We start from the raw sequence: 25,501 nt of genomic DNA, 5'->3' as shown, positions 1-25,501 counted from the left end.
CGCTAACATCTGAAAGAAATGTTTAATGCAGAAAATCAACTTTCCAGATAAGTGGAGCATTCTATTGAACTGCTTCTGGAAGTAGTTTCAAGAGCTAGCGCTTAGAATTAACTTATTGCATGAGTTTGAGGCCACTGAAAAGAAAAAACAAGAATGCTAGCACAGAATGAAAAATTCTTACGATATTAGACCAATGGCTTTGATAGTAAAACTGGTGAGGTTTTTCTTTATGCTTTTTAATTAACTACTTTATCACAAACGCTTTGTTTGCTTTTTTTTTTTAAAGGGAGAAAGATGTCATTAGTTGCAACGTCTGACCTCATCCAGTACATAGTCCGGAAAATGCAGGTTGCATACTTGTAAACCATCGAGCTTGCAGGGCATCCTGGGGTACTCATCTTCCTTCCATTTGTTTTCATCCGGATCAAAAGTGAGAATGGAATCACTGTAATGACCATTATAACAAAGGCCTCCAAGAACCATTATTTGTTTGTCTAACACAGTCACACCATGGCCACTTCTACCAATTGGCATGGATGCCAAGATGGTCCACTGATCAGTCTCTGGGTTGTACACTTCTGTGGAAGGGCAGCCCTGAGATTCAAAAGAGGCCCTCAAGATCACACAGACGCCACCGAAGACGTAAAGTTTGCCGTTGTAAGAAATCATCTTATGAAAGCATCTTGCATAATTCATCTTGCTCTTATTCTCCCAGCAGTTGGTAACTACTTGAGTTCTCCTGGTCCGCTGTTCTATGGTCCCTTCTTTACTGGGGTCAAACACACACACTTGCTTAGAAGTAGAAGATGAGGTGATGCCTCCAGTGATAAACAACTTGTTATTGAGCACTGTCCCCTCATGTCCATATTTATTAACTGGATAAGGATCCACAAATTCCCACTTATCATTGGTGATGTCATATCTCTCTGTTGAATAGAAAGTCTCATCTCTGGTTCTGCCTGCTACAGCATAAATGAACTTCCCAATAACACCAACTGCAAATTCCGAACGTGGTACAGACATGTCTGCCATCCGCAACCAAGAGTTTTGTCTTGGGTCATACCTGAACACTTTGGAAGAAGCATGGAATTCGCCATCTGGGCCCAGTTCTTCCCCACCCAACAAGAAAACAAAGTTATTGATGATAGCAAGGCAGTCTGGCCGTAGAGGTACTTGTGGGCCCTCGAGTTCCCACCAGACTCTTGGCTTCTTTAAGAGAAGTATTTTGCTGTTAACCATGCTATGTCCAATCATTCCACGGAATACTGTAGTTTGTGGTTTGGCAGAACGAATGCGGCTTGATTTCATATCTAACAAAGGCTGCTGGTGAACGTTCTGAAAGTAATTCAATGCTTGGTCAACTTCATAGCGCAGCTGTCGGGAATATCTATAAAATTCTGATGTTTTAACCTAAGAATACAAGTAAAAGAATTTAGCCAGAAGAAAAAGTGGTAAACAAAATATCAAAGCTCACTAAAATGATCAGGATTTATTTTAGGCTCCTTTACTAAAGCTGCTTTTCCTGGTAAAAGTTACCTACTTTCTATTTTCTACAAAGCTTTTAAATCATACTTGTTTTGTAATTTATATTTGTAATCATCTATGTACATTCCCAAGCTTTTAAAAGTAAGCAAATTATTTTTAAACACAAGCTATTTTCTAGGCAAAAGGCAATTAATAACAAAATGGATTAAATATCTATTACATGTCAGGCCCTAGCCTACTAGTAGGGGATAGGAGGTCAAATATGGGCTTCAGAACTTTGGATCATGTAGAGGAAAATGGGGTGGGGGAGGTGGGGGACAGAAAGATAGTACAATGAAACAGACATCATTACCCTATGTATATGTATGATTACATGAATGGTGTGAATCTACATTGTGTACAACCATAGAAATGAAAAGTTGTACCCCATTTGTGTACAATGAATCAAAATGCAGTCTGTAAAAATAAAAAAGATTTTAATAAAAAAATAGAAAAAAATATGGGCTTCATAGTACAGGAAACAATGTCTGCAGTTTTCTTAACTACAGGTAACACCAAAATATAACCATGATTGAATGATTTGAGGAATCATGCAAGTTATTGAAAATTTTAAACACATGCAAAATTCTCAGGTTTGTGACACACAGATTTGGTATGGTAACAACTAACAACTCCTACAGTAGTAATTCAGTAGATAAGAACAGATCTTTTTTGCTTTTGGAGTTGGAATTACCTAGTGATGATGACTATCAAGATCTTATGAAGCATTTTAAGTGTAGTATGGAGAAGATATAAGATATGGCCTGTTTCCTCAAAGAACTTAGAATATGTATGTGAAAATGAAAACTAATACCAATTTACTAATATAGTGAGTCAATATAGGTCTGATACTGTACAGCAAACCTGTGAATGAATGTTGCACTACTTTATATAGAGAGCATACCAAACTGGCCCCAAACACTCAAGGAATACCTTGTAAAAGAGGTAGGAAGTTGGGGACCAACAGAAAAATCACATATTGTAATATGACAAGGCAATCAAAAGGTACTAAATTTGGATAGGAGAAATGAGACATTGTAGAGATCAAATCTACAGATATCCATGACTGAAACAGGAATAGGGTAAAAAGCAAGGATTTGGGGCTGGGGAGATAGCTCAGTTGGTAAAGTGCTTGCCTTGCAAGCACAAGGCCGTGGGTTTGATTCCCAGCACCACCAAAAAAAAAAAAAAAAAAAAAAAAAAAAAAAAAAAAAAAAAAAAAAAAAGCAAGGATTTGAATATGATTTGAGGATTCAGACTTGAAATGATAGGCAGATAGGCAAAGCAGTATTATCAATACAGGAAAACAGGGAAGATAAGATGGTTTGAGATGCCAAGAAGGAAATGTCCAGAAGCCTATTGGAAATCTGAGATGACAGCACAGGAGTCAATACTAAGCATGTATATTTATGAGCTTTCTCTCCTTCCTTTCCCCTCCCTTCCCCTTTCCTTTCTTCCTCTTCCTTTAATACATCCATTCATTCCTTCCCCATCTAAGTCCAAAAAAGTATTTGAAATGAAGTACCATGTTTAAGTATTTTGATAAAGTATCCAATATAACTGAGTTATTTTGTAATCTCAGGCATTTTATTTTATGCATTTAAAAGTGTTACTCTGAGAGGGAATCTTTCCATGGGCTTTGCTAAACTAGCTCAGAAAACGTTGAGAACTTCCTGCCTAACTATGTAAGATAGAAAACTAATGCTATAATTACACTGGGTGCTTACATGTGCATCTCACATTAAATTATTTCTCCTGTGAGAGAGTAATAACAATTTTTATTTTCCTGGTAAGAAAACTAAGGCTTAGAATGCTAAATGACTTGACCAACTTGTTTTCATAACTAAAATTCATAGAGCTAGATCTGAACCCTGAACCAGGATAATTTTCCTCCAAAACTCATACAGTTTTCAGTATGTCATAGCACAACCTCCATTATTCTTTAGAAAAATCTTTAAATGATACTCATTTATTAAAACACTTAACATGCTCAATGAATGAACCTAATGACTCCTTTCAAAGAAAATGGAATCTAATATTAACTGTTTTTAAGAAAAAGGAACATATGGATCACAATGATTAGGCACACAGCTTAATTATTCCTAGCAAAATAACAACTGTGGAAGAAATCAGCAAATAATGAGTAACTGTAAATAAGCAATTTCAAAAAGACAAATAATAGAGTAAAGGAAAAAGAGAAAGATCAGAGGCCTTATCCTTTACTACTTCTACTTCACACATAAAAAATTAAAGTGAAAACCAAAGTTTTACTGGGCTTCAATCTCTTATGAGTAACAGTGGAAGCCAGGCACAGTGAGTGGCACATGACTGTAATCATAGCGACTCAAGAGACTGAAGCAGGAGGATTTGAGGCCAGCCTCAGCAACTTAGCAAGATCCTGCCTTAGAATAAAAAATAAATAAAAAGGGCTAGGGATGAGGTAGAGTACCCCTGAGTTCAATCCCCAGTATCACAAAAGAAAAAAAAAATGGAATACTCCTCAGTCACTATGGATAATACCACTGATTATTTATTAACACAGGATGATGTCTGTAGTATATTCAGTTTCTAAAAAAGAGTATTATCCTAATTAAATAAAATTTTATGTATGTTTGCTTGTGTTAGCAGTGATTCTCTCTAGAACTTCACAAACATTTTTCACTGTGTTTTCCATGTATTATATTTATAAACAGAAAGAGTTCTTGCCATTTAAAAATTGGGACAAAACGGGCTGGGAATATAACTCAGTGGTAAAGCATTTGCCTAGCATGTGCAACCCTTGGGTTTGATCCACCACACTGGGAGAGAAAAAAAGGGGGAAGATTCTCCTCAAGTCATCAAAAAACTGTTAGAATGAGTATCTTTTCATATTTTCCTTTTCCATTAATTTCTTCTATGAAATCACCTAACAAGTATGCCTTACCCCTTTTTTTATCTTTTTCTTATTGACCTGTAGGAGCTAAAAGTTAATACTCTAGAAATCAATGAGACTCATAAACCTCAAATTAAGTATTTAAATGCCCACTGCATACAGTCAATGGTCTGAGAGCTACATAGGTTTTCAAGTAATAGAATCTTACCTGGCATAGTGATTAAGCACCATGCCAAGAAGCCCAGTATGGTGACTAAAACCATTTTGTCCTATCATCCCAGATGTGAACACCTATAAAAACAAACTGACCAACAAAATACCACTTAGGGTCACTTTGAAATAAATATAATTACTTTTAGAGTTATGCTCTTTTGAGAAACGTTATAGGCAAAGTATTACAGCATTTGAAAAAACATATGAAAATATATTGAGATAAATAAGCTCTAGATTATGATTTCCAACCCATTTTAATCTTGAAATATTTGCAGAATCAAAAACTTGGAACTTAATGGGTTAAGAATTCAATTTAGTAAATTTCTAACTATGAAACAAGCTATGTGATCTTGGGCATTTAATTGAACATTCTTAAACCTGTTTCCTCAGCCATTTTTATTGGGATAACAGCACCCATGCCTCCTAATCTTGTGACAGGAGACAAGTAAGATAGTCCTCATGGAAAGGATTTAGTATGGAATCTGACATGTGATATTACACAAAAAAATTAACTTATCTTCCATTATTGCTGACCAAGGGACATCTCAGCTTAATGCATCAAATAACATGCTTGTGGTCTGTATGAATAGTTAGTCCTATCAGAAAGTAAAGGAGAAGTGAGAGCAACTGTTACTTTGGATCTAATCCTCACTGGTAAAACCTAATTGGTAATGTAAAAGTAGGAGATTTTAGATAAAGCAGCCATGTTGTTTAGAGATCAAGAAAGGAAGGAGAAAGATGCACATATTGGATAGGCAGATTTCAAGTTTTTCAAAGGAAAATTAGGATCAATTCCAAGATCAGAAACTGTAAGAAAGCTCAAGAAGGCTTGGAGGCTCTCAAAAGCATAATGCTGACTGCATAATTGCAAAATACACTGATGAGGGAAGAAAGGGGGAAAATAAAAAATCTGATGTGCTGCACAGAGAGTTTTCTGGAATTCAGATGTTAAAAAACCTCTTACAACAGATGGTAAAAAACAGGCACATAAAATAAGCATTATGAAGAGTGAAATGGAGCTGTAAGAATATAGTGAATGATGCTAAAGCCTCAGGATGAATTGTGACTTTAGAGTACCAGATATTGATTAAATGGCATTTTAGAAGTTAAAGTCAAAAGACAAAAAAAAAGTGAAGGACCCCCCCACCCAAAGAAACACCCTTACTCCTGTTTTATTTCCATTCTTGACCAAGAATGTCTTATTCTCTCCCATTTGAAGATCAAATACAATAACTGAGAAGAAACTTAAATCCAAGATGGTTGAGTAAAAAAAGAAACACCAGCTAGCGATTCACACTGAGTTCAAGTCATTTGACCTCCTGAGAGGCATCACAGATAAGGCTGCTTAATTACTTTCTGTAATCTGTGTGGAATCGTGAAGAATAGTAAAGGACTAAAACCCAGATTTCCCAACTACAGACTCGTTGGTCTGAGGTGGATCCCGGATTACTAAAAAACAGCACTTGAAAAGAAGGTGCTACACACTAGGAAGCAATATCAACTCACTGGGTAATGCCAAGTCCAACCCTATTTCCTGTTTAATTTTTGATTATGTGATAGCACTGATAGAGGATGAGAGTCTTTAACTTCAGCAAAGTAATCAACAAAATCTAATCATAAAGAAAAGAGAAACACCAGGGAACCATGAACCAACTGAAATTGCAGCAATGATTATGTGTTAATGCATTTGGGAGGTAGGGTGAGGTGACAGAAAATCCGTGTTTTTATCAGATGCTCTGGAGATCCATAAACTCCAGATGTAAAACTTTAACAGACTCTCTTTAATACGAACCAACATGATATGGCAGCCTTTAATTCATGGACTGAATTAAAAGAGACAATTCTACCCTCTCCATTTAGGTAAAAACCAGAACTATGATAGTGTTCAGTTTCATCAATACACTTTAAAGTAGACATGGACAAAGTGAACCACATCTGGAAGACAGTGAAGGGATCCAAAGGGAGAATATTCAAACAGATGAGGATGGTTTCAATTCAAGAGAAGACTCTGGAAAAAGATGGCAACTGTTTTCAGGACCAATTGGAAGTTAGGAGGTAGATTTTAGGTCAATATAAGAAAGAGCTCTGAAATTAGAACTGTCAAGATAATGGATGGTCATGGCTTTATTTTCAGAGCACAAAAACTGAGTCTAATTCATGTTATCTATCATCAGTTGGATGAACTCTGGTATATACTAGATATGATCATTAAAAAGATTGAAGTTAATCCATATGCACTGACACAGATGTTCAAAATGTTAAATGAGAAAATGGCAGAATACCACATAATATTCTCAAAAATTAAAAAGCGAACTGTTTTACACAGTTGGCAGCATATGTAGGAAAAAAAAGTTATGTATATGTGTACAATATATAGTTGCCAATGAGTTCTTGGGGACTTGCCCTTTTTCAATTTTATATGTCAGTATTAGGTGTTTTAAAAAAAAAAAAAAAAACAGGGACCATACCCAGGTACTTTTGTAATCAGTGAAAAAAGGTTACAGGTACCTGTATATTCCCAAATCAGGGACTACTGGCCTCCGGAGTCAGTAAGCCTCCTGTCACTGGAGGCAGTCAAGGCGTGACCACCCATCAGAAGTGTTGAAGAGGGATTCCAATGTTTCGCAGAGGACTAAGCTAGATGACCCGTCACAGCCTTCTACCTTCCAACCCAGGCTCAAGCAGATCCCATCAAACTGGTCCAGCTTAAATGCTCTTGGAGTCATTTTCTAGTCTTTGATTACACTCAATCCTCTGATTCCTTTGTCCTCTCCCAATTCATTCTATTATATTCCTTTAAAACCAAGGTTCCAAGGAGTTTACAAGAGTCACTCCAACTCTATGTTAAAGTCCAAATCAAAGCTACGTTTCTTTATCCAATTTATTCTGCCTCTAAGCCCCCATAATAGAAGTTATGCCTTTTGAGATAGCTGATCTTCCAACTAAAGAAGCTCCTATTTAGCTTTCTCTCTCTGCCAAGGCTAGTTCTAGATACGCCTTGCCCTTTTCCCAAAGCTACTTACTGCTGCAATCTTCCTCTAAAACCATACAATACAGTAAATATAATCAATTTCTTCATTATTGAAATGGAATTAATGCCTCTGATAATCCTGGCCAAAATATTTACAGATATACAGTCTGCTTCGTGTATATCTAAAAAGAACAAACTTTTTAAAATTAAAAAAGAAAGCCTAAAGAAAAGAAATGTGTGGCTCATCTTTTCATGGAGAAAGCATTTCTCCCATCATTTATTCCACATGTAAGTTTAACTACATATATATTGGATACCCTCAAAAGAAAGACAACAGAAAGAATGACACTTCTTTCATGTTCTAAATTAGCTTCTTCATTCCTTCGCAGGAATAAAAAAGCTATCTTGTTTTAAAACTTAGAAGTATTATCACTTTCTTGATTTGATATTTTAAAAAATCATATTATGAAAAACATTTTCTTATTCTGAATATCAAATTTTAGAAAGTATACACTACCACTCAAAAACAATGTTCTGAAATTTTAAATTGGCCATTTCCTCCTCTACACTTCTTTTAGTTTAATGTAATTGTATCCATATATAAATGCATATAGTTAGCAAAGGAGGAAAGGTGAGAAATGATTAATTTTGAATGTGATACCTGTAAATATATAATAGCTAGGTCTACTACTGGGCAAGAAATCTGTTTCTCATTCACTGCCAAAATATTATATAGTCTTTATTAAACACTTGTAATAAATATCAAAATATTAAGTATAATTAATAAATATTAAAATACTGTTTTTAAAGGTAATCTGTATATACCATCCTTAATTTTTAAGAATGAAGATGGAACTTGCAACATAAAATAGGCATTTCCAGAGCTGGGAATGTATTTCAGTGGGATAGCACTTGCCTGGCATGTTCAAGGCCCTGGGTTCTCTTCTCAGTACAAATAAAAAGGGGCATTTCCAAAGAGTTACTTTTATTTGATTTAAAAATCTGTAGTTCTAAAGATCTACTAAAACTGCCTAGTCTGAAATTATTTTAGGCTTTTAACCAGTAAATTTTTTATGTAATTTTTTTTTTTTTTTTTTTTTGCAGTGCTGGGATTGAACCTGGGGTCCTGCACACGTTAGGCAAACGCTCTACCACTGAGCCACACCCCCAGGCCCTAACCAGTCAATTTAAGATGTCAGCTTTTTCTTTTTTTGGGGGGGGGGGTCAGGGGGACTAGGGATTTAACTTGGGTTCTCAGGTTCTCAACCCTTGAGCCACATCCCTAGTTTTTTTTTTTTTAAATCCTTTGTAAGTTGCTTAGGTCCTTAAGTTGCTGAGGCTGGTCTCAAACTTCTAATCCTTCTGCCTTAGCCTCCTGAGTCTCTGGGATTATAGGCATGTGCCACCATGTCCAGCTAGCTACTGGTCTCACACCTGCTAGGCAAGTGCTCTACCACTGAGCTACATACCCAGCACTGAAATCATTTTTAAAATGTTCAAAACTCTTATATTAAACCAAAGAAATAAAATGCCTTTTAGTTTATCTATTAGTGTATGTGTTGAAGTGGTGGGATGGAAACAATACCTAAATTTAAGATCCCTGGTTTAAGGCTTGACACTGTCATCAAGTCACTATGTGACCCTAGACAAGACTCCAGGTTTAGGCATTTTCTCCAAAAAAAAGAGGTTAGGTACATGAAGAGACACCTTTCTGGCCCTTCCTGCATCCAAAAAAACATTAGCTTAATTCTCAGAATGACAAGTATAAGAAGGTATCATGTATAAGACTGAGTCCTGGTCATCAGTTTTATCATCCTTTTTGTATAATGATCAATCTTTTCAAGAGAGATATCCAGAAACAAAGTAGTTACTATCATGGGGCTCTAATGCTAAAAACAAATCATATCTTTGGGAACCACAGCTATATTTGATATAATTTTGATTCTCAGTTAAATCTGAAAGTCTTTATTTGTTGTATTGTAAAACTATCTACCCTGGTACAAGAAGTCTTTATTTACAAAATCATGCTGGGGGAGCTGGGGACATAACTCAGTGGCAGACTTCTTGCCAAGCATGCAAGGGGCCCAGAGTTCAATCCCCAGCACTGCAAGGGAAAAATATCATGCTCAGAATGAAAGCTTATATTGATTCATGTGAAACAAAATCATCATTAAAACAGCTAGGTGCAAAATGCTTTTAATTAATCCCTTTGTCCTGAAAAACCAAGTTAATGACCAGGACAAGACTATGAAAAAAACCAGTCCAGGCTAAGTGCAAATCCTTTTTATAATACTATAATTATAGTCACCCCTTGGTATCTGAGGGGGACTGGTTCCAGGACCTTTTGCAGATGCAAGTCTCATATAAAATGGTATAGGATTTGCATTTAACCTACAAAAATGCTCTGATATGCTTTAAATCACGTCTAAATTGCTATGTAAATATCTGTTATACTATTATTGCTTATGAAATAATGACAAGAAAAAATAATGCAATTTGGGGGAGGGATATTTTCAATCCTAGGATAGTTGAATCTGTGGATGGAGAAACCACAGAATAGGGCCAACTACACAGTCAAATACCAAATAGTAAAAACAAATTTTAATAAGAATTTATGCATACTCTGCTCTCTAAGCTGGCAAGAGTCTGAAGTACCAAGTTAAACTCCCAAAGTAAAGTGACCAACATAAATGGGACAAGGAAAAGGCCCCCCTCAACAAGATTCAGAGTCCTAGCACAATTTCATAAGTTCTCCATTCCTTCACCTTGTCTAGAGAGTAAAAAATAGTTGATTCAAAAATAAATGTGCTTAGAAAATCTAATTTACTTCCAATTTATGTACAATAGAGCACTGTTATAAACTAATATACAAGCCTAAAAGGTAGGAAAAATGCATTTTTAAAAAGCTTTAAGACCTTTTTTTTACTATCTGCTCATGCTAATAGCACAACTAAATTCAAGGATTCACAACTTATGAGGAACTTTTTCCTATTTATGGAAACACTCTCCACTAAATAAATATTTTATTTATAAATAAAGTAGAGCAAAGCTAAATAAAAGGCTTAATCCTAAAACTAACTTCTGGATGAGCAATGCTTGCTTATGACACATGTAGCATTTTCCAGAAAATAAATCTGAAAATTAAAAACCTCAAGGCCTAAAATCTAAAATATTCACCTTGTTCCTTTCTGATGCCTATCCTTTTCTCCAGTCATTTCCAGATTGACCTGATCCTTTTTTTTTTTAGGTGCTGGGAAATGAACTCAGGGCCTCCCGTATGCCAGACAAACACTGTACAACTGAGCTCAATCCCCTACCCCTTTGATTCATTTTCTGCTTATTATTTGGTTTTTCTTTTTCCCCACAAGGAATTACAAAGGGTTTCTCCTTTTACATGTCAACATAGCTGTCTCCAATTCCACATCTTCCCTTTTAATTTCCAATTCTCCTATGCTTTTGTTTTCATCTTATTTAAAAGAAAATTGGCATGTAAGAATTTTTAGACTCCCATTTTCAATAGGTTCCTGCCTTCTTAATACATTCACTAAGATACTGTCTTTCTCAGGGCCCTAACAGCAGTCAACACCTAGATTCTGGCACTCTTTATGAACCCACAATCTGCAATGAATGCAAGTCAAAGGTAGAAAACAGTACTCTACATCTACATATAAAATGCAGAAGACTTCAGAGGAGAAAAACACAATTGGGTGATTTTTGAAGAACTGCATATGTGTTAATTACAATCATCCAAATCTATGGGGTCTGGGAGGAGGGTCAGCAAAAAGGAGACTGATGCAGAAAAAGAAATTTAAGTTAACTGAGAAAGTACACTTCACCCATTGACCTAATTTCCAACAGAAAACCCGCTCATCTCTGTGCTTTCATTTCAAGGGGCAAGTGAGTTGATTGTTAATTTAAGCAATTTCAAGTTCAATCTGCATAAATACTGTTTAATATCTGAAGATGATTTTAAGCTTCTTAAAAAACAACAAGCATATCAGAAATTCTAAGCAAATTTCAAATTTTTCTTTTCTTAAACACTTTTTACTATCAAATAGAGCACTACTTGTTTCTCATGTGCTTCTAAAACTGAGGGTTAGAAGGAAATTTCTACTTAATCCTCTAGATCTACCTGGCTCTAGCTGAAGTCATTGGATGTAAACAAACTTTTTTCAAGAATTTTTGGCTAAACTATGCTAGCACTACAGTTTATGGTTTAGTTTTTAGACAGAAATTTTATATCAGATAACTGCTAGATTAGTCAAAACATGTTCCAGTGCCTAAGTGAAGGGATTTTGGAGGAGCATTCACCATCTACCCTTTACCACATGGGTTGTGCCTCAATTAATCAGAATATCACACCACCCAAGCACGAGATTAAGAACAACAGGCATGTCTATAATAACATCAGCTCAGGAGGCTGAGGCAGGAGGGTCAAAAGTTCGAGGACAGCCTTAGCAACTTAGCAAGACCCTGTCTCAAGCAATATGAAGGGCTGGGAATGTAGCTCACTGATAAAGGGTCCCTGGGTTCAATCCTCAGGACCAAGAAAAAAAAAAGCCAAAAGACCAAAAAGAGGATAGTTTAAACAATTTAAATATTCACTGAAATTCAGAATGACAAATATTAGGCCTTACCTTATTAAAAGGTGCAAAGACCATCAGAGCTAGTAAAAATACATGCCAGGATATTTGTGTAAGTGAACACTATAACTGCAGTCTAGTTTTGAAACTGGGAATCTACAATATATAAACAAACCATAAGAACTCAAACTACTAATGCACTAATTAAAATAATAATTATAATAGTGGAAGGGAGATCAGAGTAAAGCAAGTGATTCAGGGAGATGGGGAGGGGAAGGAAAGGGAAGGTACTAGAAAATCAGATTAATCAAATTATGCACATCTACAAATATGGTATAATGAATCCTAATATTAGGTATAATTATGATGCACCAATAAAAAAATCAAACTACTAGGTCAAAAGGGCAAGATCCAGTTGGAGAACATAGTTTAGTAGTAAAGTGCTTACCTAACATGAGTCCCTGGATTCCATCCCCAGAAACACACACACACACACACACACACACACACACACACACACACACACACACGGGGAGGGGGGAAATTTCCTTAAATTTTCAGATTTCTGTGTTGGAGTTGTGGCTCAGTGGTAGAATACTTGCCTGGCATGTGTGAGGCCCTGGGTTTGATACTACCACCATATATAAATAAATAAAATAAAAGATCCATTGACAATTAAAAAAATATTTTTAAAAAATTCAGATTTCTTTGAGTATGTAGTAGAAACCCCTGAATCATGCTTTCACACCTTATATTCCTTCAGTACTATTTAACTTTTTAGGTTGTTGCTCAAGCAAACACATTAGAATTTTCACAAGGATAACAACTTCAAAATTACCCAGGCTGGCCCACAGGTTAACAGCATGCTTTCTGCTCCTTAAGGTTCTTTCCCTACTCTATCAGCTGAAACAGGAAGTCCCTGGACTGGGAAGCAAGTAGACCTGAGTTGCAGTCTGGACAGTGACAGTGCTACTTGTTCTGGAATAAGATTCCTAACTTGAGACTGTTTTCCTATCTACAAGACAGGGATAACATGTAGAATTACTACGTATGAGTACAGCACTTTGTGCACAACCTGGCATGTGTGTATGTGTGCGTGTGTGTGTGTGAGAAACATTCAGATAAATAGAATCACTACCTCTAATAAAATGGAAATCTGTAAGCCTTGGCCTCTTTGGTGCTGGTCCCACAGAGAATTCAGTATGAAAGTTAAGGAAGTATTTTTAGCTGAGGGGGAAATCCAGTAAAGATACAAAGAAAGATACTACAACAGAATAAACCCAAAGATTTCAGCACTGCTAGAGGGCAATATTCAGGTTCTAGGAATCAGTGAGGAAGAGATATCCTTAAAGATACAGAATAGCCCATCCCCCTCTCTTAGAAGCCACTACTCAGATCTGATAGTTACTACCACAGGAAGAGTTAAAATCTCCATAGGTTCCTTTCTCAAGCATTGTAAAATTGCTTTTATTTTCATGAGGTCAGGGTCAAAAGACCCTGACAAAGAGACGCTGAACTCATTAACAATTATCTTCATCAATCACTCCAAAGAATCATACTGTATATAACAGTTCCAAAGTCTGGGTATCTGGGAGAGGGATTAAGTATGTGAGAAAGACTGTTTACTGGATGCATATTCAGAGGGATTCTAACAACTCACTTCCTTAAGCTTTACAGTAGCACTGTGACAAATATAATCTGACCCACAATCACAAGCCAAAGAAATAGTTTTACATTTTCTAGTAGCCACATTTTGAAAGTAAAATGGTGAGCCACATGTGGTGGTGCATGCCTTTAATCCCAACAACTCAGGAAGCTGAGGCAAGAGGATCACAAGTTGGAGGCCAGTCTCAGCAAATAAGCAAGATCCTGTCTCAAAATGAAAAAAAGGGCTGGGGATGTAGCTCAGTGGTAGAGTGCCCCTGGGTTCTATCCCCAGTACAAAAAAAATAAATAAAATGGTAAAACTGATTTAAACAATATATTTAACTCAATATATCCAAGATAGTATTTCAACCATAACCAATACAGAAATTATTGAGGGCTGGGGATGTAGTTCAGTGGTAAAGCCCTTCAATTCCCAGCACAAAAAAAAAAAAAAAAGCTGAGGTAATTTACATCCTTTTTGTCATTTTATTATTTGACATCTCAGTTCAGACTAGTCACATTTCAAGTGTTCGATAACTACCAGTAGCAACTATACTGAACAACACAGTTCTAGACTCAGGTAGAGTGATGTTTGTCGGGGGAGTGCTAGGATTGAACCCAGAGCCTTACACATGCTAAGCGCATGCTCTACCACTGAGTTATACCCCTAGCACCCACACTGATTTTTTATAAGTAATCTTTCAATTTTGACACTTCAGCTAGTTTTAATCTCAATATACTGAAGAACTCTAAAATTTGTAAAAGGAAGAGAAATTCCACGACTCTAAAAAAAAACCTAGCATAGATTAGTGTGAATAAAATTCTTCATAATTTTGTTCATAGAATTGGGTCACCTGGCCTCATAATACAAAAAGAATGGTGATTTCTAAGTTTGATCAAAGTTGCTAAGTGGTTTTACAAGTTTTTCTCTGGCAATACAATAATATTTTCCTGAAAAATATGATGCTAAAAAGTTGCTGTGTTAACAGGAAATAAAGGGACTAGAGGAACTAATGTAGCATCAACACAAGAAAATAATTAGACACATCCAGAATGTGGGACACCCTAAAACAATGGGTGTCTGGTTGTTCTTAAAAATAAGTGGGGTACTGGGGGACTGTTCTATATTAGGAAAGCACATGATAGCCAAAAGCAATGCATAAACCTTGACTAGATTCTAGTGAACTTTGGAGACAACTGGGAAAATGTGAATATGGATTAGCTATTTGGGATGTCTCAATCTTCCTAGGTGGAACAGTACTGTACTTAGGTAGGAAAAAGTTCTTATTTTTAGGAAAACTATGGTTTAAGTATTCAGGAGTGAGGTATCCTGATGTTTACAACTTATTTTCAAGGGTTTCAGAGCAAATATGGCAGATGTAACAGACCTTGAATCTACATATACAGGTGTTTACTAGACTTTCAATTTTTTTAATGTTTGAACATCCTATGATAAATGGGGAAAAGAGAGACAATTCTAGATTAAAAGACAATAACCAAATGTGCTACGTGAACCTTCGTGTTAAATCCTAGTTCATGAAAAGAAGTTTTTTAAAAATAAAGACATTTTTGGAACAACTGAGAAAATCCAAAAATGGGCTAGATGTTATAAGACATTAAGGAATTGTTAATTTCCTTAGGTGTGACAATATTATTATGGCTATATAGGATAATATCCTTCATCTTGGAACATGCCTGATGAAGTAGTTAGGGATGATGTCTACAACTTTCTTTGAAATGGTTTAGCAAAAAAAAAAAACAAAGCCAAACAAAACAAATTATACATGACATCTACACACCCTCTACCTATCTAGCAAATAAGGCAAAACGTTAACAACTACTAACCTACGTGATGTTTATGGGTGATCATTCTACTCTTCTGTCAGTTGTTTTCTAAGTTCAGAAAGTCTCATAAGTGAATTTAAAACACTTTAAAGCTAAAGACAAAAAGTGCCCATCAAAATATATTTTTCTGAGGCTGAGGTTGTGGCTCAGTGGTACAGTGCTTGCCTAGCATGTGTGAGGCCCTGGGTTCGATTCTCAGCACCACATATAAATAAATGAATAAAATAAAGGTCTATCAACATCTAAAGAAATATTTTTAAAAATATGTTTTTCTAAATTTCAGCAAATAGCATAAAACCACAAGTTAAAACTGTCTGATACTTTTCCCCATGAAGATTCTCTTACTAAGAAAGGAATAGCATGGATACAACATGGCTTTATTTCTATGCCCTTTCTGAGGCCCATGCATATATAATGGATGTTAAAATGACCGTGAAACATGTAGTTTTGCTGAGTACAGGAAAAGTAGCTGGGACTTATTTTCTTTTTGTTATTGTTGTTGTGCTAGGGATCAAAACCCAAGCCTTGCCAGTGTGGTGGTGCACACTTGCAATCCCTGATGCTGGAGAGGCCAAGGCAGGAGGTTCACAAGTTCAAAGCCAGCCTCAGCAACTCAGCGAGACCCTGTCTCTAAATAAAATATAAAAAGGGCTGGGGATGTAGCCCCTCTGGTTCAATCCCTATTACTGTACCAAAACAAAACAAAACCCAAGCCGTGTAAGCATGCTAAGCAGGTGTTTCATTACTAGGCTACAACCTAGCCCCAGGCCCTATTTTCAAGGAACTCAAAATAGGTATGGTGCAAAATACTCTAAATTCTTATTGTCCAACCAAATGTTCCATATTAAGTTTGGTTTCTGGAGTCATTTCTAGAGATAAGATCTCAAATCTGCCTACTTTAGTGTTTTTCAACATTTAGAAACCCATAAAATTCCTTTGATAAACAAACCTCATGAACTATTAAGGCAAGAATCACTTGCTACTTTCCACTTATTTTACCATTATTATTAAAGTAAAACTGAAAAGATTTTATATTACATTACAGAAAACTGAAAATTTTATCTGGTTGAGTCCTTAGTTAAGTTTTCCTAAGAAAGTAATTCCAGAAGAAGTCTTAATAACACATTTATTCTGAAAACTCCCAATACCAAGACAATGGAAAGAACTACCTCCTGTGCTGTAGATGTCAAAGGAATCCATCAGAGGGTCCAACTGGTATTTTCTACAATTTACAAAACTATTAAATTTTAGTCACTTTAATAATGAGGGAACTAAGACAAAGCAATTTGTCCATGGTCACAATAGTGAAATTGATACTGAAGCCTAGATAACGCTCTACTCCCTAAGGTGAATACACGTTTCCTATACCTGGCAACATTTTAAAAATAATTCCTATAAATACATAGAAGTACTAATATTGATTTGCTTTTATAAATTTATGAAAGGTACAAAATTTACTACTTGTCGCCAAACGAAAATTGTAACTTTTACTGATAAGAAGTCTTTAACAATTATTTTGTTTGGCTCAGTGATGCACACCTGTACTCTCAGTGACTTGGGAGGCTGAGACAGGATTGCAAATTTGATGCCAGACTAAGGAACTTAGGCCTCAAGCAACTCAGTGAGAACCTGTCTCAAAAACAAAAACAAACAAAAAGAAGCAAAACTCCCAATTAAAACGAAATAACAATAAACAAGGGCTGGGAAGTAGCTCAGTGGTAAAGTGCCCCTGGTTTCAATCTTGAGTACCAAATAATTAATTAAAAGACATTTGTATTATTTCCTTCCATGATCTAATAAATAGCCTATAGTGAAAATTCTTTGCTGGTATAATTCTCTACAAATAATGATAACATTTTGTTAAACTATAATAAAGCTCAAAGTAATAAAATAATTTAAAAAATTTTAGTCACTGTTACTACCTTGAGCTGATGACTAGAATGTAAAAAAGCTCTGTAACTCAGGACTCAAATCAATTACTGTTGTCAATTCTACATCAAACTGTCCCACATAAGAGATATAATTTAATTTTCTGTTTCACAAGTACTTCCACCTAGACTGAAGTTGGAGGAGTTTTAGTTTAGTAGTGGGAAAGTATTTGCACTTAACTTATAAGGACAAAACAGAATTCTCCAGGAAAAGAAAACAATAAAAACAATAGTAAAGGTTGGGTGCACTGGCACACGCCTGTAATCCCAGAAGCTCAGGAGGCTGAGAAAGGAGGATCAGGAGTTCAAAGTCAGCCTCAATAATGGCAAGGCACTAAGCAACTCACTGAGAGCCTGTCCCTAAATAAAAAAGAAAATAGGGCTGGGGGCTGGGGATGTGGCTCAATGACTGAGTGCCCCCGAGTTCAATCCCCAGTACCAAAAAAAAAAAAAAAAAAACAATAATAAGGAAAAATATCAAAACAACAGAGCAAATTATTTACACAGTTGATGTGTAGCTGATTCTCACTGAACAAAAAGAATAATTAAAAAGTATATTCTTGGGCTGGGGGATAGCTCAGTTGGTAAAGTGCTTGCCTTGCAAGCACAGGACCTGGGTTCGATCCCCAGCACCACAAAAAAAAAAAAAAGAAGTATATTCTTGCTGGGCATGATGGTGCACATCTGTAATCCCAGTGATTCAGAGGCTGAGGCAGGAAGATTGCAAGTTCAAGGCGAGCCTCAGCAACTTAGCAAGGCCCTGTCACAAAATTAAGAAAGAAAAAAGATAAAGGGCCGGTGATGTAGCTCAGTGGTAAAGCACCCCTGGGTTCAGTCTCAAGTACCACAAAAAACAACAAAAAAAAGTAGATGATGATGAAGATTATTCTTAAATTTCAATTATTCCTATCATATCAATATATTCAGAGAATAAAGATAAAATCACACAAAACTCAGTTCTCTATTAAATGTACAAGATAATTACAGTTCATAGCATTCCAGAGGAAAAAAACACATGCCAGGCCACTGAGTATTATTCAAAGGCGCAAATTTGTTTATTTTTCAAATGGCATAAACAACCCTCCTTTGCAAATATTATATTTTTATCACCAGGTCTAGTAACTAAAGCTGAGGAATTATTTAACATGAAGGATGTCGACCAAGCTTTGTGTGCTTTCTAGAAAGAAGAAAAGATGCAAGAGGTAAACAGAGCCCCAGAGGTAACCATGTGATTAGAAACCAATTAAGTTAAGCAATTACTGAAACTGCTCTCTCTCCTTTGGGCAAGAATGGATCACAAGTGAGACTCTTGATATAAAAATGAAAATGCTTACATGCAAAAAGGCCAAGGCTGTTTTGAAGAAAGAGTATTTTAAAGGAAGAATTATTTACATGATAATATGTGCAGTGATGTTTGATTAACGCAGATAAAGGGTTTATAGTTACTTGTTTAGAAACACCAAAATGTTTTTAGACATATAACATGTTTTCACGGTGAAATTTAGTGTTCACAGTGAAATGAGGGGGGGGGGGACAGAACTAGGTGAGAGTAGGGAAGAAAATCTAAAATCTAACATGCCTATTGGTATTCAAGAGTTATTTTATGTGGCCCAACTATATTTTAGAGGAATAAGAAACTGTATTAGTGTATACCATAAAAAATTGTAAAACTTAATACCAATTCCAGCATGTATTACTTAAATTCATTTTTAAAAATAGTTAGCCTGACCCAGTTCAGATTTAATTACTTTGTGAAAAGAAAAGCTAAAGCAAACTTATAATAATTTATATCAAATAATTATGATTCAACTTTAAAAGTACTTTTAAAAATGAATCTATTCTACCTACCTCATTTTCACCCACAAAATGTATTTTAAAAAACCTAAATGCATAAGCTACAACGATATCAGGTTTCTTATATATAAACTATTCTTACAAACTATTCATTTCATTTTTTGGTTCCTGACCAAGTCTGGGAATCTTATTTATAAAGACATACTGCCTTAACTAAATGATGAGTCCTGTCTATTGCTTTCAAATGCACCAACCTTCTCAAAAACACTGGATGGGGTCATCAAACAAAACCTGATGTTCTGAATGATGGTATCGGTATGTCTCCAGCGTCTTCTATCATGCCGCAGCCAAGACTGCACAGCCTCGTACAGCTCTATCTCTGGGAACCTGCTCAGATGATCATTATCCAAATAAGACATGAGCTTCTCAAAGCTCAGATAGGACAAGAAGTCAGGCCTGGACATGAGTGGCACAAAGTTGTCTAGCAGAAAGGTGTCCAGCTTCTCCCTGACACCCTCGATGTTTACACCAAAATCATCTAAGAGTCTCATTATTTCTGCACAATTTTCTAAGCAGATTTTGGCTAAGAGAAAAGAGCAGCAGAACTTCACCACTTCTATTAGTTGCACATACATGGCAGCCTGAAGAATTTCATGAACAGTATTCATACTCAGTTCTATAGTTCCATAGTACATAAATTGAAGGACGTGGCTGAAACCAGTAGCAGTTAGACCTTTCAAATGAATTTTGTCCTGATCTCGTTCCCTCATGTCTGCAGTAAACATGATTCTGAAGTAATCACTCTGGGTGGCCAAGAGTGCTTTATGGGCCTGGAACTGATGATCTTCAATAACCAGAGTGACATCAAGAAGCAATCCCTCCTCATACAGTGCTCTGAACCCAGCAGAGACACTGGTGTCATGGATGGAGGAACAGAATCCTTCCACGTCCCCTGCCATGAATCACCTGGAAAAAAGTAATCAAAGAAAATAGTGTTAATCATTTCCATGCCTTCAGAAGACATTATTAACTAACTATTTTTTATAATTATCTCAGTTCTGCTAAGTCTTAACTGTACAGATCCTTCAGGAGAAGGCAACGTAAAGGTTTTAAGACAAATGTTTTCAACTTCCCTACTGAGGAAAATAATTCATTACAAATGTGTCTATCAAACAATGGTAAATTGTTAACTTACAAACAAAATTTGCCTATTCCATCAACTTTACACTGCTCATCAAATAAATTTTTATTTATTTATTTTTTGGAAGAAGGGATTGAATCCGGGGCACTTAACCACTGAGTCACATTCCCCAGCCCTTTTCTTTTTTTTTTTTTTTTTTTTTTTTTGGAAGTCAGCTCTCCTTATTCTTTTTTTTATTTTATTGTAAACAAATGGGATACATGTTACCTCTCTGTTTGTACATGGCGCAAAGGCATACCATTTGTGTAATCATAAATCCACATACAGTAATGTTGTTTGATTCATTCTGTTATTTTTTCCCCTTCCCCCCACCCCTCCCACCCCTCTTTACCCTCTATACAGTACTTTCTTCCTCCGTACTTGCCCCCCTCCCTAACCCTAACTCTAACCCTAACACTAACCCTTCCCTCCCCCCCATTATGTGTCATCCTCCACTTATTAGCGATATCATTCGTCCCTTGTCTTTTTGAGATTGGCTTATCTCACTTAGCATGATATTCTCCAATTTCATCCATTTGCCTGCAAATGCCATAATTTTGTCATTCTTTATGGCTGAGTAATATTCCATTGTGTATATATACCACAGTTTCTTTATCCACTCGTCAATTGAAGGGCATCTAGGTTGGTTCCATAGTCTGGCTATTGTGAATTGAGCAGCTATGAACATTGATGTGGCTGTATCTCTGTAGTATGCTGATTTTAGATCCTTTGGGTATAGGCCAAGGAGTGGGATAGCTGGGTCAAATGGAGGGTCCATTCCAAGTTTTCTAAGGAATCTCCACCTTTTCATTTTTTATCTTGAGATTGGGTCACACTAAGTTGCTTAGGGCCTCCCTAAGTTGCTGAGACTGGCTTTGAATTTACAACCCTCCTGCCTCAGCCTCCCAAGTCACTGGGATTGCAGGCATTCACAACCACACCTGGCTTCATCAAATAAAATTCAAAATGTTCCAAAGAGAGTAACACAAAAAGGATTTCATAGCCAAATATTAAATTTGGAGAAAAAGAGATAAAAAAGAAATTACGTCAAAAGAAATTTACCCAATGGAAATAATCAGATAAATATGTCAAATTGTATATACAAGGTCTTTCTTTCTAGCCTTATTTATAATTAAAAAAGAGAGAGTGTGTAGCTGGGTATAGCAGCACATGCCTGCAGTCCCAGTCACTCAGGAGGCTGAGACAAGAAGGTCACTGGAACCCATGAGTTCAGGGTCAGTCTGGCAACATCATGAAACCATTTGAAAAACAATAACAATATTTAAAAATCCAATAACAAACTATTAAATAAATATGTTGCAGTCCTTTAATGGATTAATAATGGTAGAAGCAGGGCATGGTGGTGCATGCCTATAATTCCAGCAATTCCAGAGGCTAGACATGAGGATCAGAAGTTCAAGGCTAGCCTCAGCAACTTAGCAAGTACCTAAGCAACTTAGTGAGAACCTGTCTCAAAATAAAAAAGAAAAAACGAACTGGAGATGAGATTCAATGGTTAAGCACCCCTAGTACCAAAAAAAGAAAAAACCAGACCGAGGCAGGAGGATCACAAGTTCAAAGTCCACCTAGACGATTCAGCAAGACCCTGTCTCAAATTTTATTAAAAAGGACTGGGGATGTGGCTCAGAAGTAGAACTCTCCTAGGTTCAATTCCACACTCACACACAAAAGAATGATGGCAGCAATCTACCTTTCTTTTCTTTTTGCTGTGCTGGGGATTGAACCCAGGGCCTTGTGCTTGACAGGCACTCTATAAACTGAGCTATATCCCCAGCCCAACAATCTACCTTTCTGACAAAGGATATTTTATTAGATATTATACTAAAAAAGCAGGAGACTGCATTATACTGAGTATATCTTCAAAAATTAAATATAAGGGGCTAGGGTTGTGGCTCAGTGGTAGAGCACTTGCCTCACATGTGTGGGGCACTGGATTCAATCCTCAGCATCACATAAATAAATAATAAAAAAGGGTATTGTGTCCATCTACAACTTTTTTTAAATTAAATATGCATGTATTTGCTTAGATAAAAAACATCTGGGGGCGAGGGTTGTGGCTCAGTGGTAGAGCACTTGCCTATGTGTATGAGGGCACTGGGTTAGATTCTCAACACCACATAAAAATGAATAAATAAAATAAAAGGTATTGTGTCCATCTACAACTAAAAAAAATTTTTTGAGTTAAAAAAAAAAATCTGGAAGACAGATACCAAAAATGATGTCCCCAGGTAAGTGGGATTTCAAGAAGTGTTTATCGTTTCCTTTTTTACTTACCTCATTTATCTTATTTTAAAAACAATACATTGCTTTTATACTTAAATTATACATATATAATTTTAATGGAAATTAAAACAATCTTTGCATATCAGAGAAATAAAGCTAAGGCAGTTAAAATTAGATCTAGAGCTAGGGATGTAGCTCAGTAGTAGAATGTGTGTTTAGTATATGCAAGCCTCTGGGTTCAACTCCCAACATCACAAAAAATAATAAAATTAGATCTAAGTGAAGCAGGAAAAATTGTCTATTACACTGCTGATAAAGCAATTTTCTCCTTTGTACATGAAGCTCTACCTACCTATCCTGTTCTTAAACTGTAGATGGATACAATACCTGTATTTATTTTTATGTGTTGCTGAGGATTGAACCCAGTGCCTTACACATGCTAGACAAATACTCTACCACAGAGCTACAACCCAGCCCCTTATCCTGTTCTTAACTTGAATCCTCACACAGCTCCCATCTTCCTCCCTAATCATCCCTCCTCCATTCCTGAATGCATTTCCAACCCTTTCCACTGTGCCCTGTAGAACTTTGCTTTGATGTACACAGTCTTCCTTATATGCTCATGTTGGTCCAGAAGTTCCCTCCACATCCTGACTTAAATAATATGACATAGTTTTCCTCAAAGTCACAGCTGCCAAGCCTCCTGCCTTCTAATCCTATTTCTAAGCCCACCCCATCTTAGAAAAAAAACTCTTCTAGAGCTTAAAGACCTAAATTTCTCTTGGCTTTAAAAAAATCTATCCTTTTGCTAAAATTTGGCCTTTCAATGAGATAAAAATCCATCTTCTATTGCCCCTTGTTACTTATCTAATACATACCTCCTAATCAATCACTCTCCCACTCACACAGACACACAAGAACCTCTAAGTCAGCTTCTCCTACTCAACTTTCACCAAAGATAACCCATTCAAAAACCGAGAGTCAAAGCTTCTTAACCACCTCATAAATTCCCCCTAATTCCACTGCACACTCTACTCCAAAATCTCTAGGACCTGACCTGATACGAACTGGTTGGCACCTGAACTTTTTCTTCTTCAGTACTAGGGATGGAACCCAGGGGCACTCTACCACCCAAGTCACATCCTTTTTTAATTGAAACATGGTCTCACTAAGTTGCCTAGGCTGGCCTTGAACTTGAGATCCTCCTGCTTCAGCCTCCTGAGTCACTGGGATTACAGGTATGTGCTACTGCACCTGGCACACATCTGGAATCTTAACCGTCAACTTTGCACTTAACCTTCCTCCTCTTTTTTCATTTGATATATCATTTCTTAACTTTACCTCTGTCATCTTCCAGGTTAGACCTTCCCATATCAGAGCAATCACTCTTCTTGCCAGGACCTTCATTTCCCTTTCCCCTTTGCCTGTCCTCCATATCTTCCCTGCTAAAACAAAACTATGTTGATTGATCCTTTAATTTCAGGGGGGACCTTCAGTGCCTTACGTGTTTTTTTTGTTTTGTTTTGTTTTCTTTTCTTTTCTTTGAATAGCTGCGAGGGCATTCCCTGATGGTGTGCACTCATGTACAACAAAAGAAGCTCCCAAACTAAGGACAACTGATATGGACAAATTTCTGGGATTTTAAAGCACTGTCTGTAACATCTCATGATCTGGAAATGTCTGAGCTATCTGCTGGACCACTGTCCACAGACCAGGTCAGCCTAGAAGAGTACAATCAAAGCATATGGCAGGGCTGGGGAGATAGCTCAGCTGGTAGAGTGCTTGCCTTGCAAGCACAAGGCCCTGAGTTCGATCCCCAGTAGCGCAAAAAAAAAAAAAAAAAAGCACATGGCAGCCAACACCTATGGCTCTGAATCCCCACAAATGGCAATGCTGAAATCCAATCTCCCAAGTTTTCTTTCTTTTTTCGGGGTGTTAGAATCAATGAGTGAAACAACAGACAACACAGACGACTATTCTCACCTGCTGTACCTTTCTTTAGGGAGTAGTAATCTCACTATTATCAATAAATACCTGGTCCATTACTAAAAGAACATTTCTGTGCCTTAGGCTCTACGTTAGGTATGCACCATTTAGAAAACCCCTCCATACACTGAATGTGGCCGAGTCTTAGTTGCTGAGAGGGAAAAGTTGGCTTCTATAGACACATTAATTGCACCACTCCTCCACTCTCATAAGGAGGTGATCACTACACTTACTACTTTGTTATGCTGTGTATGACACCACATTTAACTTCTTGACATTTTAACCCATTTAATCAATAGTTATCACAGAGAGGTCATATTTTTACTAAGAAAAAAGTCTAAAAAGAAACTACATTGAAAATGTTAAAAGTGGTTATCTTGGGAGAGTATCAGGCAGTTTTACTTTTTGTTCTTTCCTATTTGCCAATCTGCATGTTTTAATTTATGTGCAATGAGAGTGTATTATTGTTTTTTAAAGCCTATTAAAAATCTTTAAAAGTCCCTAATTGCCAAATCCAATGGTCACTTCCTAGTCCCTATTTCCCTGGATCCTTCTTTAGCATGACTTAATGCCCTTGGGTTCTCTCTCAGTTCCATGACATTGTTCTCCTGTTTTTCTTCCTATTCTTAGGCTGCTCATTTCAATATCCTTCTTGGGCTTGTTTTCCTTAAATGTTCTTATTGCCTAGGATTCTGTTCTTGCTCTTTTCTCATC

The 25,501-nt window shown here is 36.5% G+C and overlaps 1 protein-coding gene across 2 annotated transcripts in view; it reads right to left on the bottom strand.

Moving 5' to 3' along the window:
- Positions 1-262: 262 nt before the first annotated feature.
- KLHL15 (kelch like family member 15) overlaps positions 263-25,501 on the bottom strand; it is a 37,751-nt gene continuing 12,512 nt past the window's right edge. For both annotated transcript variants that reach the window (XM_079123563.1, XM_079123564.1), the window contains exons 2-3: positions 19,632-20,343; positions 263-1,410 (exon numbers count right to left, since the gene is read on the bottom strand). In XM_079123563.1, coding sequence (XP_078979689.1) covers positions 301-1,410; positions 19,632-20,336 — 1,815 coding nt within the window. In that variant the 5' untranslated portion in view covers positions 20,337-20,343 and the 3' untranslated portion in view covers positions 263-300. The remainder of the gene's footprint in view (positions 1,411-19,631; positions 20,344-25,501) is intronic.

The sequence above is a fragment of the Sciurus vulgaris genome (assembly GCF_902686455.1).
Source record: "Sciurus vulgaris genome assembly, chromosome: X".
Classification (NCBI taxonomy): Eukaryota; Metazoa; Chordata; class Mammalia; order Rodentia; family Sciuridae; genus Sciurus; species Sciurus vulgaris.
Note: the sequence above shows the minus strand (reverse complement) of the source record. Positions and strands in the feature narration are given on the sequence as shown.